This window comes from Diadema setosum, chromosome 4 (genome assembly GCF_964275005.1).
Source record: "Diadema setosum chromosome 4, eeDiaSeto1, whole genome shotgun sequence".
NCBI lineage: Eukaryota > Metazoa > Echinodermata > Echinoidea > Diadematoida > Diadematidae > Diadema > Diadema setosum.
The window spans coordinates 3623038-3639068 of record NC_092688.1 but is presented as its reverse complement, the minus strand read 5'-3'; the positions used below and the strand labels follow the sequence as shown (position 1 = coordinate 3639068).

Sequence of the window (16031 nt, the reverse complement as noted above, 5' to 3'; positions counted from 1 at the left end):
AATGGTCCTTGATAATATTATTCTCATCCAGAAATATTCACAAGATAACAACAGATAAGATTATTCTCGAGAACCTAATCTCTGTGTCAATGGCGTTGACTTTGAGAGGGAAAAGAGAGTTGCTAATAATCAAAATTTTCAGATTTCTTCGTTCAGACGCAATATAACCACTGGTATGGGAGATATATATAGACGCGTCATCGCTTTGTATGAGTGATAGCGCGTAAATAAACTTTTCACAATAAGAGTCTTCCTATCCAACATGTCCAGACACGTCATGCTTTAAAGGGATAGTATAGTATTGGTGGAGATGAGGATTGGGCTTTTAACTTTCTGCGAGATACCAAGAAACCATTTATGTTGTACAGAGCACACCATTTTAGGACGAATTCAAAGTTGATTTCATGAAAATCGGTTTTGGAATTGCTGAGACATCCAAAAACAAAGTAAAACAAAGCGATCCTAATAAAAGGTGGGACCCACCTTTTATTAGGATTGCTCTCTTTTTTTGGATATCTAAGCAATTTCAAAACTAATTTGCATCAAATAAACATTGAATCCCTCTTGGAATTACATGCTTTTTCTTATTTCAAATGGGTTTTTCAATATCTCACACACACAAAGAAAAATGTTAGAAACCTGAAAATAAGTCTTAACCGAAACTATATGATCCCTTTAAGAATAGTTCACTAGAAGGTTTCCGTGGCTCATTTACAAACACGTATTGAAAATACCTGGTTTATTTTGTGTAACGTGGGCATATATATTTTTTTATAAATATTGTCTCCAGATGATCTCCCCGATGAAGTTTAGAAGAAACGACAAATTTCTATTCTTGGACAATGTCATTCTTTTCATTTATCACTAACAACATCAGACTTTGCCCTGAAGACAATTAGACATTAAGACCTTAAGTCCAGAATGACCTCACTATTCAAATAAGTCACCATTAGCAATTCCTTTCAAATTATCTTTAACACGATAAAAATCTTCACTGTTACTTCACTGTTGTCAATACCATTTCTTGTTAATAACAGCATTGTCTATAGACATTCCCCTCGTCCTTTGTGGTCCTGGAAAATGAAGATTCAAGATGACATGTCTCTATTCCTTTTCCTCAACCCTGGATTATAGAGGTACTTTCTACAATAAAGTAAACATGCTTGATTGATCATCAACATTAGCATATTTCTAATTCCTGCGTATTATTCAAATGCAAGCAACATTTTAATAATTTGTTTTTATGTTACTCTTGAAAAAAAGGGGACAATGATGTTAGAATTGAATTGAACTGAATAAAGTTGGTCTGATTTAGTTGTCAAAACGGTATGTTTACTTATTCATTTATTTACATTCTAGTGGTAGGCCGATTTTGGCTTATTTGTTGTTGTTGTTGTTGTTGTTGGGGGGGTTGTCAACTGTCTGTTTGCAAGTGGTTTGTTTATTTGTTTTTTCCTTTCATTTCTACGTCCCTCACGAATATTCCATAGCTTCGATGCAGGTTTATGGGAGGACTGTCACGTTATATGCTTGTGCGTGCACAGCAGTCACACCGATTCCCACTCCAGCTGCGCACATGTATGTATCGATCTACATGTATACTGTGCAGACGAGCTGTTTGTTATTTCTCCAGCTAAAAGGAAGTGATGTATACCCGGTCGTGAGAATTTAATAAAACAATAATTGTGCACCGGTTGCCTAGGTTTTATCCCGTTATTTGTTTGTTTTCTAGTTTTTCTACCTTTTTCTTTTCATTTATCACTGTAACTATTACGGTGATGATATTAACAATGCAATTCACCTGTAGAACGAACAATATCAATGAAAGTGACTCATACCTAATACAAATTTTCCAAGAATTTTAAAAAGGAATCGAGTTAGTGAATCGTGGAAGAACAGAATCATTCAATAATCAAATTCAGTGCTTCAGGGATGCTCTCGTATATTGTAGAATTCAATAACTCTTGGGAACTCTGTGTAGTATGGAATTCTGCTCCTGGAGAAGGAGATGTTTGGGTGTGTGGCAACATGTCTTTACTAACACACCGCTTACTGACTTCACTGGCACCTGCTTCGAGAACGAGGTAGCCATGTGCATCCTCCTCGGGCTTCCCTCTTGATTTACTAGAGTAGATTGATGAAGAATAATAAGATCGGTCGTTGAGGCCAATCGTACTGGAGAACTGGTCATTATTACCATCGATATATGTATGCTCCGATCCAGACTTTGTTACATGGATGGTCATGAATTGGTCTGAGTTTGAGGGAATTTCTTCATAAATTGACGAATGGAACTTTCTGAAAGCGGAGACATCTTCAGCTCTGGAAATAGACTGCTTTGTGCTGGCTATTTCTCCACAGGCCGAGACATTGCCAACGTCGCTAGCCATTGTCGTATCACGGTTTGCCTGAAGTTGGCAACTGGTTATTCCAGGTAGGTTGATATTTGGAAGCAGGTAACCCTCTCTATCAATGTATTTTTCATCAGCATCGATATCTGTAAACTGACCACACAAACTGTCCTCCTCATCGTTCTTCCTCTGACTACCTGACATGTCCATGTACGGCTCGTTCTTGGCATCGGCAACGTTTTGGCTGTCTTGCTTGTTGATATCTTGGAGAGGCAACAAATTACAGTCTGCTGAACTTGCAGCATCTCGCATCCCGCTCATTTCCACTTCAGGGGTTTGGCCCTGTACAGATGAATAAAGAAGTTCGGCACACTTTTATTTCTTCCTTTTCTTCTATGTTTGTTTGTTTATTTATTTGTTTATTTGTTTGTTTGTTTGTCACTTATACTTGACAGTGTCTTTACAGATAAATATAGATACTCATAATAACAATATACATGAGTTGCAGACAAGGCATATTCATATGCCTTTCTTATGTCTCATGATTAGGACAGTAGCACCGTCATCTTCTGGGGGAAAAAACAACGAACTAACTTTGGTGGCAATTTTACAAGTACGTGCTTGAGTCAATCAAAGAGGAAATTATTGGTTGGTTAGCATGACTAAAATGGCATTTCCCATAGAATTATTTGTATAAAAACCAGGTTTTTGACTTCTACGACACATATAACAATGTAAAGTAAGAACAGCAATTTCAGAGTACTACATTCGGAAGACCTACTTTCTGTTAAGGAATATGGATATTTTTATTACGGTCATGGGGTACCGATTTCAATTTTCAAAATGTCAAAGACAAAATGGATGAAGAGATTTCTTACCCTGATATTGTTACTTCGTTTGTTAATAAGCTTTCGACGAACACCAGTAACTAGCATCGCCAGAAAAAGAGATCCAACCACTATCGAGCCCACAATAGCTGTTATTTTCATTGACACTTCTTTCGTCATGGATCCGCCCTCTTCTGTATCATTGATAAACATTTTCATATCATACGTGATCCATACGTCATCCTTTACAAAGAAGTTCTAGAGCAGAATAATACCAGTCTGTGGTAGTCAAGGAAGTGAAACTAGAATATAATCTTTAAGTTCAAGCAAGTACGTGCACCTGACGTTGAAATTGGTTCTAAACAGGACTTTACTTGCGTGTCTCTGCACAACGGAAACAAGGAAGTTTGATGTTTGTAAAATGGATGGCGGAGGAAAGTCATCGGCATGATCTATTCAAGCGACTACATACTATGATTATATGGCGTCGGCACATTCTAGGCACACTGCAGAAGCATACACAAGATGTGAAGCATGTTACGCTTGAGACATTCTTTTCTCAACCTTGTAGCATCGCTTAGATTTTCTTTTGTCTATTCCTTCCTTGAATTTGAATGCAGTACAACTGTTTTAATATAACGAGCAGATAGCAATTATTGCACTTACACACACATACACATTTAGGCGTATCCACTCTAAGCGGGTAAGAAGCCCAGTGAATTACTTTATCACTTAACATGTTTCTCACCTGCAAAGGACAAAGAAGTTGATTTTGGCAATGGAGTCAGCTTTCTTTCGCCTGTTTGTTGAAAGTGGACATATTGTTAATAAAGGTATTTCATATACATATATAAACAATGTATGACATGATTTTCATCCCATTTTTCAACACTTGTTTTAATAGATTAATTCCCTGGTCTGGTGTGCTACCTTAACAAAGTCAAATACTATCATATTCTTTGAATGCAGCATTTTACTGAAATTGAAATAATAAATTATCTATCGCTGTAGTTAGTGTTCTAAGCAAGTAGTACAAACTTGATTAGAGCGGAAGATTAGAAATATGATATCTTTTTTGAAAATAATGAAGACTTGAACAGAAATTACAAATGCAGATGTAGACTTAAAAACCATTACCCAAAAGTGCAATGCGACTTTGATAGATATTTGATATAGAAACATTAAGAAAAAAATACATAAGAAATTCATTATATTTTACATGGAAATATTGATACCAAATATGCTAATTAGATTTCGAGATGCCAATAGCATATTCTTCACAAGATCAATATTGTGGATTGTAGGTCTACACCATCCAGTGCCATCACGTTACTAATAATAAAAGACAAGGTACACTGTATGTACCCTGGGTGTTGGTCTTGACTGTTTGGCAAGTTGGGACTGATGTATTCCAGATAGGTCGATTCCTGTCACTAGATGTCACACATTGCAATGTGGCACTGCCATTGATGACGTAACTATCATCGCAGGTGAGAGTTAAAGAAGATCCCAGTGACGTCATGGTCGAGTTCCATTCTCCGTTAGGTACGATACCAGGATGATCACATAATATCTCTCCTGCTGACCACGTACAGGAAGTGAAGCACAAGAGAGTTGAGAGAGAGTATGTCAGTTATTTTAAAAACAATGAACACATTTTCACAAAATACACCAAAAGGCCAAGATATTCAATTTCTCTGTTTTTGTCATAATATATACCTCTCTTTCTCTTGTTTTTCTTTCTCTCTCAGTCTCTCTCTCTCTCTCTCTCTTCAAATATAATTTATCTTTATATAATTATGTTTATATACATACATATATGGAGAGAGAGCGGGTGCACGAAAGAAAGAGAAAGAAAGAAAAAGAAAAATCTGTGAGGTGTATGAAACTGCTGGAGCGAAATTATATTATTTGTTAGGTGAGAAATTAAGAAAAGTAGTTACTGATATTCGAATTTCTTCATTTCAATGATAACACAAATTCATAATATATAACTTAGATGCTATAGGCATATATAGGCGCCAGATTAAATCGTATGTTCATAAATTTAGTAGCAGTGAAATATCTACATAGAGTAATTCAACAATAGGACCACTAAGCAATCGGAGAAAAATATGAAATAAACTTTTGAAAAAACAATCTCGTTCAAGCTAAGAATATGTAAAAATAGACCAGGGGCCCGTTGCATAAAGCTCCAACCGGATTTTTTTTCCGGTTGAAATCACAAAATTCCGGTTGGAAGCTCCCAACCAGAGTTTTTATGCAACGGATTTTACATTCTTAGATTAGCAACCTTAAAAAATTCAGGTTGGGCAAATCCCAACCTGAATTTTCTAAGGTTGCTAAAAAAGTTTTATGCAACAGGACCCAGGTGAATGCCGAAGAGGAAAGTAGAAACGATTTATTTATTATCGTTTATATATGTATAATATGTATAATGTATGTATTTATTTATTTATCTATTATTAATTTTTTTATTTATTTGTTTATTTATTCATGTATTTATGTATTCTTATTCATTTATTTATTTATTTTTTATTTGTTTATTTATTTATTTATGCAATGACAGAAAGAGAGAAAAGGAAAGATCAGAAATCAAAATTAGCCAGTAAATGTTATTAAGTGAAATATCTACATAGAGTAATTCAATAATAGGACCACTAAGCAATCGGAGAAAAATATGAAATAAACTTTTGAAAAAACAATCTCGTTTAAGCTATAAGAATATGGAAAAATAGACCAGGTGAATGCCGAAGAGGAAAGTAGAAGCGATTTATTTATTATCGTTTATATATGTATAATGTATGTATTTATTTATTTATCTATTCATGTATTTATGTATTGTTTTATTTATTTATTTATTCATTCATTTATTTATGCAATGACAGAAAGAGAGAAAAGGAAAGATCAGAAATCAAAATTAGCCAGTAAATGTTATTAAGAGCCAAAACGAGTGGAATTGTATCCGCCCTATTGCCTCATCATGACGCAGACTTCTCCTATAGATGACATTGTGTCCCCCCCCCCCCCACTAAACTGTTTCCGAGTGTCGTCTCTGTTCACATAATATGTGAACAGTTTGAAGAATGGATGATTACAAACAGAGATCTTACTGTTCACCGCTTGACAAGATGGTATCGACGAACTCCATGTCGGAAGGTAATTCGACCGTCCAGGTTGCCCAACACACTGCAGTGTAGCGCTGCCATGGACGACATAACCTTCCTTACAGGTCAGAGATACCGTCGAACCAAACCACGTGATGTTGGAATCCCATTTCCCGTTAGGGACAGTAGAAAGTTTGTTGCAAAAGCCATAGGAAACTACAAGTAAAAGTAATCATTTAAAGGAACTTCGTTGTCACAAAGAGACTGCTTCATGCATGCATACGGTTTCACCATAGAATCTTGTCGTGTAATTGAAATATAAAAAAGCGATTTATTTTATCACACTAATTCAAGAAAGTATTGCCAAGTTGTTTCGTGAATCACAAGCGATATCATGGCAGTAATTTTCTATTGCTCCCTGTCAAAATGAATCTGACATTGGTGTGAGTGTATGGGTTTCGTTTGATTGTAAATAAAGGGAGTTTATAATAGACAAATATTTTGGAGAAAATGATTTGAATTTCATTTGAATGTTATGTAGGAATGTGCGGTTAGGGTGTGGTTGAGCATTGAGATAGGAGAGAGTGAGCAGTTGCATTTGAGTCGTGCTGGAGAGATGTTGCCAAGGACGGGTGAAAACGCGAAGACCACAGCCTGACAACCTTTGAAATAATTCTGCTCCGTCGCTTGGTGCCATCCCCGTGACATTCTAAAAGGGGGAAAAAAGACCGAGTAGCTCCGTTATCCATGCACTCAGTATCCGAGACGTATCCATTGACGGATACTGTCCAGTCAACCAGTTATCACCACTCGAACTGTGGTTATCACCCGCCCAGCTGTTGTGACAGGCGGACACTCGCGAACCGGACAGCTACCCACGACTCCCGACCTTGTGTATCCGGCCTTGCTGTGCTGCCACACCTGTAAACGGCGCCGCAAAAGATTGCCAGGATAAGGCATCAGCCAACCGGCGAGATCCGGCTATCCAGCTGTTACCCACATGGAAGAATTATTGCATCATCTAGAATGTAGGGATTTTATTCATTTGGGGAATCTGAATGGTAAAAATACAAGTGCTTAAGGATTTAATCGGTAGATTATAGGATATTCTGAAGCGATTAGTTTTCTTCTTTTTTTTTTTTTTTTGCAGAAAGAACACTTTAGGCGAGATTGTACTACGAGCAGGGAGCAAAACATCCCACATTGCACTGACGATATGCTCAAATAAAAGTGTCGGATGAAACGTATTTGATTTGACACCGCTTCAGTTTATTATTGCGATCGTCCTCCGAGAAACCTTTTGACATTCCCAAATCAAAAGTTGACACAAATTTTTCCTGCCTTAGTTTTATGCATCTATTGTTTGAAGCCGACATGGTTGTTATACAGTAGCAGGTAAAGGTGAGGGACCGTCAGACAGACATAGAAAATGCATCAACTTATATTTGAAATATGAATAAAAAGCAGGCGTTATAAAGTTGCAGAAAAGGTACATGTAAAATAAAGTTTATCACTAGATACATCAGTTCAGGTGTTTTGATTACAAGAAAATATAATTGATATTATTTATATTGAAAATCTGTCGAAAATCTAATCTTTATAATCAGTTGATACGTAGGCTAATTGCATGCGATTGCATAAGAATGATCACATTCAAGGATGTCCCTTTTCTTGTATACAAACAACAACCGATAAAGACAGACAAGGAGAAAAAAAAAACGACAATGAAAGTGCTATTGAAACCATAATCTTTATGTTATGTGCAACGATAGAACCTGTAAGACAGCCAATGTCTACCATTTTTTTTTTTTAGTTTTTTTGTTTTTAGTGCTATCTCTGTATCGACGTTGTCTTTCATCTCATAAGCTTCTCTTAAAAACCTTTCAAAATCTTCTGAGGTAGAAAACTTACCACTGAATGCATAATAAACAGTAGGTCTGAATTTCAGCTCTGCTATACTTGGACATGACCACCCGTGAAGATAGGTGTCGGAAGAGGACATGGCAGCAAACGTGTCTGATGGGACACACACGCATGCGCCTTGGTGTATAACAGCTACATCAGCGACTTGTCTTTGTTCTTGACACGTGGAGGCGCACTCTGCATTGGACTCGACACCATGTCTGGTGAAATTCTGAAATAGTGGACTATCCGACGAGCTCAACTCGCTCGTATAGCATCCTAGATATCCCGGTTCTGCGGAAAGCAATAAAAAAAAAACACGAGAAACTGCTGATAATGATTATGATAAGACTTTTATTCGAAGTATTCATTTATCTGTTCAAAGATTAGGCCTACACTACATTCCATGGATCTTTACAAACGGCTATATCTATCCGTGGAGTTACATCACTATCGTCGAGAATGTCCCTTTAAGATTGGCATTTTCATAAACCAGTTTGGACATTCATTGGGCCCTACAATTTAAAATCATTGGTCATTTATTCGTCTTGCAGGATTTTCAATATTAATGGTATCCATGAATTCTTAGCAAGCACAGTGATGTTGACTATCAGTATGCTTGTCATATTGCAAATTATCACATCATGAGTGTATGTTTGTGTGCATGCGTGAGTGTGATGGGTGTAGGCCTACTTAAAAGATACACATTAATTCATGGCAACTATTGGAACACGTTAACATTGTTCAAAGTTTGCATGTGCGTGTTTTGTTTTGTTTTTTAGGGGGGGTCAAATTCAGACCTCACTTATTCTAAATTGAAATGACTTTTAAGCCATCTTCAAAATAATAAAAGGAAGATCGTTAATCCTTTAAATGGTATTTCTAACCTCTGCATTTCACCTTGACGGCTGTCTCAAAAGGACATTCAGCGCTTGTCCACGAGCAGTTCTTCATGATTTGCAGCGAATCTGTAAATCAAAATAAAAAATAATCTCCCACCAAAGTTTGCGTTGTTTTTAGTTTTGTTAAAGAGGAAATCCAGTCCAAATATAAGTTAGTTTGATAAAAAAGAGTAAAATCTTACGAGTTCAACAGTAAATATTTGACTGAAATCGGATGAAAAATAAGGAAATTATGACATTTTGAAGTTTTGCTAATTTCTGCATAACATTTCTTGTACAGTTGATATGAATGTGCAAATGAGTGAGCTAACCATGTCATTCCCTCACAATTTTTCATCGATCGCGTACAAAAAAAAAGAAAATGACAAAGATTCAATATTTCTGTCATTGAGGTCTGAAACATGACATTATTCCTGGTTGAATAACTTCAGAATAGTGATCAGTTAGATATACGAGGATTTGAGCCTCGGGCATAATTGCGTTTGATTGAAAAACTCTAAATTTCAAAATGTTCAAAATTTCAAAAGTTGTGAGGGAATGACATGCTCACTTTGTTATTTGTATATTCATATTGACTGTTCAAGAACTGCTCTCCCCCCCCCCAAAAAAAAAAATGATAGCGAAACTTCAAAATATCATAACTTTCTTATTTTTCATTTCGATCAAATTTATACCGTTGAACAAGTGATATTTTACTTTTTCTTATCAGACTAATTTATATTTGGACTTGATGTCCCCTTTAGGTGAAGAAGATTATACATTCACAGGATATCAGATGGTTTCTTTTCAACAAAAATAGGAAGAAGAATCATGACTATGCTAAATGTAAAAACCTATTTGAAAAAAAAAAAAACAAGCAAATAAACAAACATCGTAATGACGTTGTAATAAGTATACCGAAGTAAGCATACACTGATCCTTGATTTCGATATACCAGCATGAAGAGTCCAAATACGGAATCTTTCTTTCACGAACAAAGATGAATAAATAAATGAATAAGCCATGCGTCTTAATTAGTGAATCTCGTATAACACAGCGAATACACGGAAGGGTCTGGCATTCCATCAATAGTTGATACATGTTCCCTGTGTTCATTTTTGCTAGCAGGTGAAGAATTGTGTACACTCATGTATGCCTACTTGAATGATGCTTTATGATTCTTTCCGATTTAAAATGAAAGAAGAACCAAAAACATGGTGTGACCTGACAATTGCAAATGTGTATAGTTATATTGATATTATATTTGAAGGGAATTCACAATTTAAACTTAAAAACAAGAAAAAAATAAGGATATTTTGTGTCACGAACTGATCAATATTGATCATGTTGACGTCTACTGTAAAAATTGTTGTTCTTCTTCCTGCAAATTATTTTTTTTTATGTAGAGCACACAAATTAGTTTTATATCATACATCCTTCATCACCGCCCGAGTGAACTAATTTATTGTAATGCACTGATCGTACTTAAAGTTTTTTTTTTTCATGAAATGTACAAGTTCAGTACCAACTTTTCATATAATATTGCAAATACATTTTTGCCAGTTATGATTGATTGATATGTTTTTGTTTTTTGTACATTATCTTTTGTAAGCACTGTGATATAGTCGAACTACATGTATTTAAATATATTATGGTAGTAATGATAAACAAATGTGCAGTCATCTAAATCGCTGTTGCTTTATTCACATCGAAAAAGGGATCGTTCTGAGAGGACTGGATTTTACAAGAGTAATATTACTTTTCTTGGAATATATTGCATATTTCCTTAAATACTTACGTTTAGGACAACTTTTGGCCTTCACCCATTCTGTTGCTTTAAAGTAATGAGGCAACGTCAGGCTAGAGATCATCTGGAATGTTGGAAAGCCAAGCTCCTCACAGATGGAATCAGCTACCTCCTCAGTGAATCCATCACTGCAAACAAAGCTTTCTGTAGCTGATTGTACAGCTACAAAGCCCTCCAGAGGAGAAGTTTGCCCAATGAGTTTCACGGTCGATTCATCTTTATTGAAATAACGACAAATTAGTTTTACTTAGATATGCATTTTGCTGACTTTTATTCTCGGTATCGCACTGCATCTATAGTAACTGCTAAATTCTGAGCCCACGAGTAACAATTTCCTACAATGTAAAAAGGAAATACAGGTGTGGCTGTGGCACTACTGTAGGCCCAGTGCACCCATCAAAACCTACTGATGATGATGATGATGATGATGATGATGATGATGATGATGATGATGATTGTGATTCACAGCATTAAAGGCATAATATACAATTTGCATACGAAACAAAAACCCATCATTAGGGCTTTAAAATAGTTCTAAAATGTGAGTTAGGGACAGATGCAACCACTGTAAAGATTTAAAATCATGAAGTTCTCTTCTTCATATCTCTTGTATTAAATATTTACAATAATTGATGTGCATACTGACCGGACCCCCAAAATTGAATGCAAGAGACAAATGCATCAATATGATATAGGTTTTCACGTTCATTTTCAAACTTTTTGAATTCAATTAAGTAGGTTTGTGGTTCTATTTCTTCCCGAGAGATCTGGAATATGCCAATCCTAATTTCAATTCGTCTTTTGTCGATCATTTTCGAACAAAGTCTATTCAGTTTAGTCATTAATTTTGTCACACATTTTCGTCATAGACAATTCAAAATCATCCGTCACACTCGCTGCACACGTAACAGCAAAAGTAATTTCGTCTTTTAGCAATCATGTTCGTCAAATTTTCATTCAAATTCGTCGCATGTCTTTTCTGTTGTGATTTCTTGGTTGTTTAATTTTTTCTGCAACCGTTCACTTTTTCCACATTTAGGAATAACATACGATACCGTTTCCCCGCACACACACACACACACAAACACACCCTTCTCGCAGAACACACGGAGACAAACATATGTACTGTCAAACAAACGAAAACAGTGATCCACGATTTCCAGACAATCTTACATGTGTGCAGAGTTTAAGCCAATTTTAATGTATATCATTTTTGATAATTATTGCATGCTGCATGCTTCATGCAATAACATCAAATCAGGAAGAAAATGAGCTCAAGTCCAAAAGTTGTAACGTCATGATTAAAGATTGTTTTTACTGTTTTTAATGTTCTCTGATGGCCGTTTATCCTTCAATCTCCTGTGTATGTGTGTGTGTATACTGTCAAGCAAACTTTTTTGGGAACAATGTCTACCGATCCCAGTACATGTACCGGGAGAAAGTGAGGTAATGCAGGCATTGAATTAGTACACCCTCACACTAAAAGACCAATGATATCCGACGAATTTGTTTGAAAAATTCATGAAATTGTTCGAACGAAGACGAATTTGATTCTTACATTCTCCAGTCGATAAGCGGCGAGGACGAATTTCAATGACAATCGACGATTTTGAATGCGATGTCTTTGAAAATGGTTGACGAAAAACGAATTACAATAACGATTGACTAAATTGAAGTTAAGGATTTGCATTCTGTGAGTTTCTCGGGACACACTTGAATGAAAAATCTTTGAAATTGAATCTTAAAAGTGCGAAAATGGACAGAAAAACCTATAATTTCTCTTCTATAATGTACTGCCCAGAAGAGAAGTATAAGGCTTCACTTTTCTCAAAATCAATACTATACATAGATCAGACATGACCTCACATCGTTATTCTTCATTGTAGGTGCACCAAAAGTATGTTTATTCAGGTGAACCATTTTTCACGATTAAATTTACATAAACATTGTTAGATTTTATACCTGACACTTTTGATATTGCGCTATACTTTAATTTTCAATTTCTTAAGGGCAATTTTGGCTCAGGGCAAATTTTAATGTGAAGGAAATTATTCTATCAAAATTACTATGGGGGCAATACATTTGTACATAGAATAGACGTAATTAACATTAGATTTTCATGTATATGACATTAGAATTAGAAATAGATATATAACATTGGACTTACATGACAATTGTGTATATGTTATATACATGTATATCTTATAGGTATATTGCTTACGTACAGGGAGAGTTTGAATGCAAGGGAAGAAAAACGACATTTCAAGGTTGTTGCTTTTTATGCAGTCATCATCAATGAATCTCAAATATCTCCAATAAGTTCATAAAAATGATTAATGGGGGATTTTGCAATGAATCTCTCGCCCTCCCTCCCTTGCTTTCTCTTATATGCATCCTTATATCTTGATGATTATAAGCAGTTTGAAATCAAAAGAGTATAGTACACAAATAAGTTCATTGAGACTATCCCCATTTACTTTCTGTCATATGGGAGTACGATTTTTGCCAGTTCATTCGAATTTTCTTAATATTACGAAATATTGCTAGAACATCATAGATTATTATTTTCAATTAATTTCATTAAAGTCGAATTTTCATAAGAACCCTCAGACCTATCTTTCTAATTTTGACTGACAATTGTCTACATGTATATATTTACGTTTATTGTTTATTTGCTTATTGTTCTTATATCCTCTATGATACTCTGTTGTAATAATCTGTTCCACAGCACCATGAATATCTGTATAGGTAGAACGAGCTCTTTATAAGAGTGTCTCTATTATCATTAGTAATTTCACACCCTAAAGAAAGCACGCAGGTTCACTTTTTTTCATAGATATCCTATGAAAATAACTTTTACCTTTTAAACATGAGGCGATGATGTTGACTCTTACTGGGTATATATATTTCTGGACTGGATGTATATAGTCGAATTGTCAACTGATGACTGAGTGAGAAGACAGGTGGAGATCTGGTGTAATTCGAAAGTACAATTTCTTTGTTGGTGGTTGATATATCATCCTCTATGGTTACTTCCACGTAATGATTGTTGGTAGACTGCAGCCATAAGACCATCCTCTCGCCAATCGGTGCTCGTATTTCCCACCTGTCGGCGACTACACGAAAGTCGTCGTTTGCCTGGATTTCCATTATGAGACCATCAATCTTGCAGTTGAGAGTTTGATCTGAAATCAGAGGTGAAAATTGTTAACAGAAATGAGAAAAAGATCCATCAAGAAATGAAATACCATATCATTTTAATCATCTTATCATTTTAAGGTGTTCATCCGTACCGAGCTTTAAGAAAGATGTTGGTATTTGATAGCGTTTGACAAGCAAGTAAATTATCCTGTACACAGCTAACTGCCATCATGATTTCAAATTTGGCGAAGAAATTTATCATAGTTAATCACTTTTTAAACAAATGTTAAAAATCCTTTAGGTGCAAGAAGAAATCAATTGCTACAGTCGACCTGGAAAGGCTGCGAGAGTACTTACTTATCAAACGCGACAAAATTGACAGAGGAAGAGAGATGAAGATTATCACAAATGTGCACTTGTAAAGACGGACAGCCATGACTTCATTCTTTGTGTTCTTCATATCCTGAGTCAGACTTTGTTCAGGCCATCAACTTGCGAAGAATAAGCTAAATTATCTCCTCAACAACGATTCCTAAGCATGTTCTTATTGATAAAACAACTTATCAAAATATACAGTATACAATATAATCAGGTGAAACGCCAATGACTTCCTCGTTAAAATTCATACCGTCACATGATGTGGGCCACTCCTTGGCCTGCGCGTGACGCACACGGAAAGTCGTCACGTGGCCAATCAGCGCTGCTCTTCCTTCTTCCTGCCACAGACATGACAGACGAAATGAAAGAGAAACTTAACTCATTGTTTAGTATAAACGAGAAATGTAAGGACTTGTCAAGTACTATTCACATTGAACAATAATGAGGAAGTTCTATAAGGTCTAAGGTTCCACATCATCTCGCATATCGCCTACAACTACAATAATTAAACACAGCTCGATGACATCTGTACATCCTCGGATTTGCCCGTGACTTCATTTTGACATACTCCTGAGAGAAAAAGAGTAATTTTCCTAAATCCGTTCTTGGGAGCTTTTTATTAGTTAAAGGATGAAATGGCAGAATAGTTGTCACATTGAATATAACAATTCAACGTCATCACGTAAAGCGTATACACCTTGTAAAAATAGACAGTCCCTGCCGCGCACGGGAAGATTGCTCATTGGAAAAGAAGACACTGGGAGCACGTGTCACATGACATGATAATTTATGGCTTTGTTATCCCAATTATTAGTCTTACGTTGCTTAACGAATCTCACATTGACTGACACGTAGATACCCATGACATATATTTTGTGCACGTGTGTGTATGCGACACTTGTGAATATTATACATATGTAATATATATATATATATATATATATATATATATATATATATATATAGTGGGATAATGCTAATATTTTTACCCCAAAGCCTCAAAACCTCTATTCCATTTCGTATAAACAGACAAAAAAAGATGACGAAGACCTGACGTCGAAAGTCGTGCGACATCTACAATCTTCAGTATTGTCTCATATACTCTCAAATTACAGACTTGCCAATCTCAACTAAGTATCCATAACACCAGAATTTGTTAGATCCAGGTACATTTTGAAACTACAAAGTGCCCAAAGGTCGAGAGATGAGAGGTAAAGGCCGTGTCACACCTTTCCGGGCAAGCTACGCGGGCTTGTGGCGAGGAGGTAGTTTCCAGCACGTAGATTTTCCGTGGGCGAACAAGAATGTTTGCAATTTTCGCACTTGTTTCTTACCTACTAGACGCGTGCTACTTTAGTTTCTACTTGCGTGCATTCCGTGTGACCTGCGTGAGAGCTTTGAAACCTATCCGTTTTCTGTTACTAGCGACTTATGGGTACTGAGAAGTACCTACGTTGGAGATGCCTGCGAGGTGCTGCCGAAAAGGGTCTCCTACTGGTGTTCTGCGTGTACCTCTGCGAGCGAACCCCCACAACTCACTCGGAACAAGTTTTGAGCATGCTCAAGGCCTTGTCATACCGTATCTGGGGAAGTTTTGCGGCTTGACTTGCGGGAAAACAAATTTGCTACAGGGAGCT

The 16031-nt window shown here is 36.1% G+C and overlaps 1 protein-coding gene across 1 annotated transcript in view; it reads right to left on the bottom strand.

Moving 5' to 3' along the window:
- The window catches only part of LOC140227304 (E-selectin-like), a 51767-nt gene extending 42626 nt beyond the window's left edge, over nucleotides 1-9141 (bottom strand). The window contains exons 1-2 of the mRNA XM_072307726.1: nucleotides 9075-9141; nucleotides 8197-8481 (exon numbers count right to left, since the gene is read on the bottom strand). Coding sequence (XP_072163827.1) covers nucleotides 8197-8481; nucleotides 9075-9141 — 352 coding nt within the window. The remainder of the gene's footprint in view (nucleotides 1-8196; nucleotides 8482-9074) is intronic.
- Between the last annotated feature and the right edge of the window lie 6890 nt (nucleotides 9142-16031).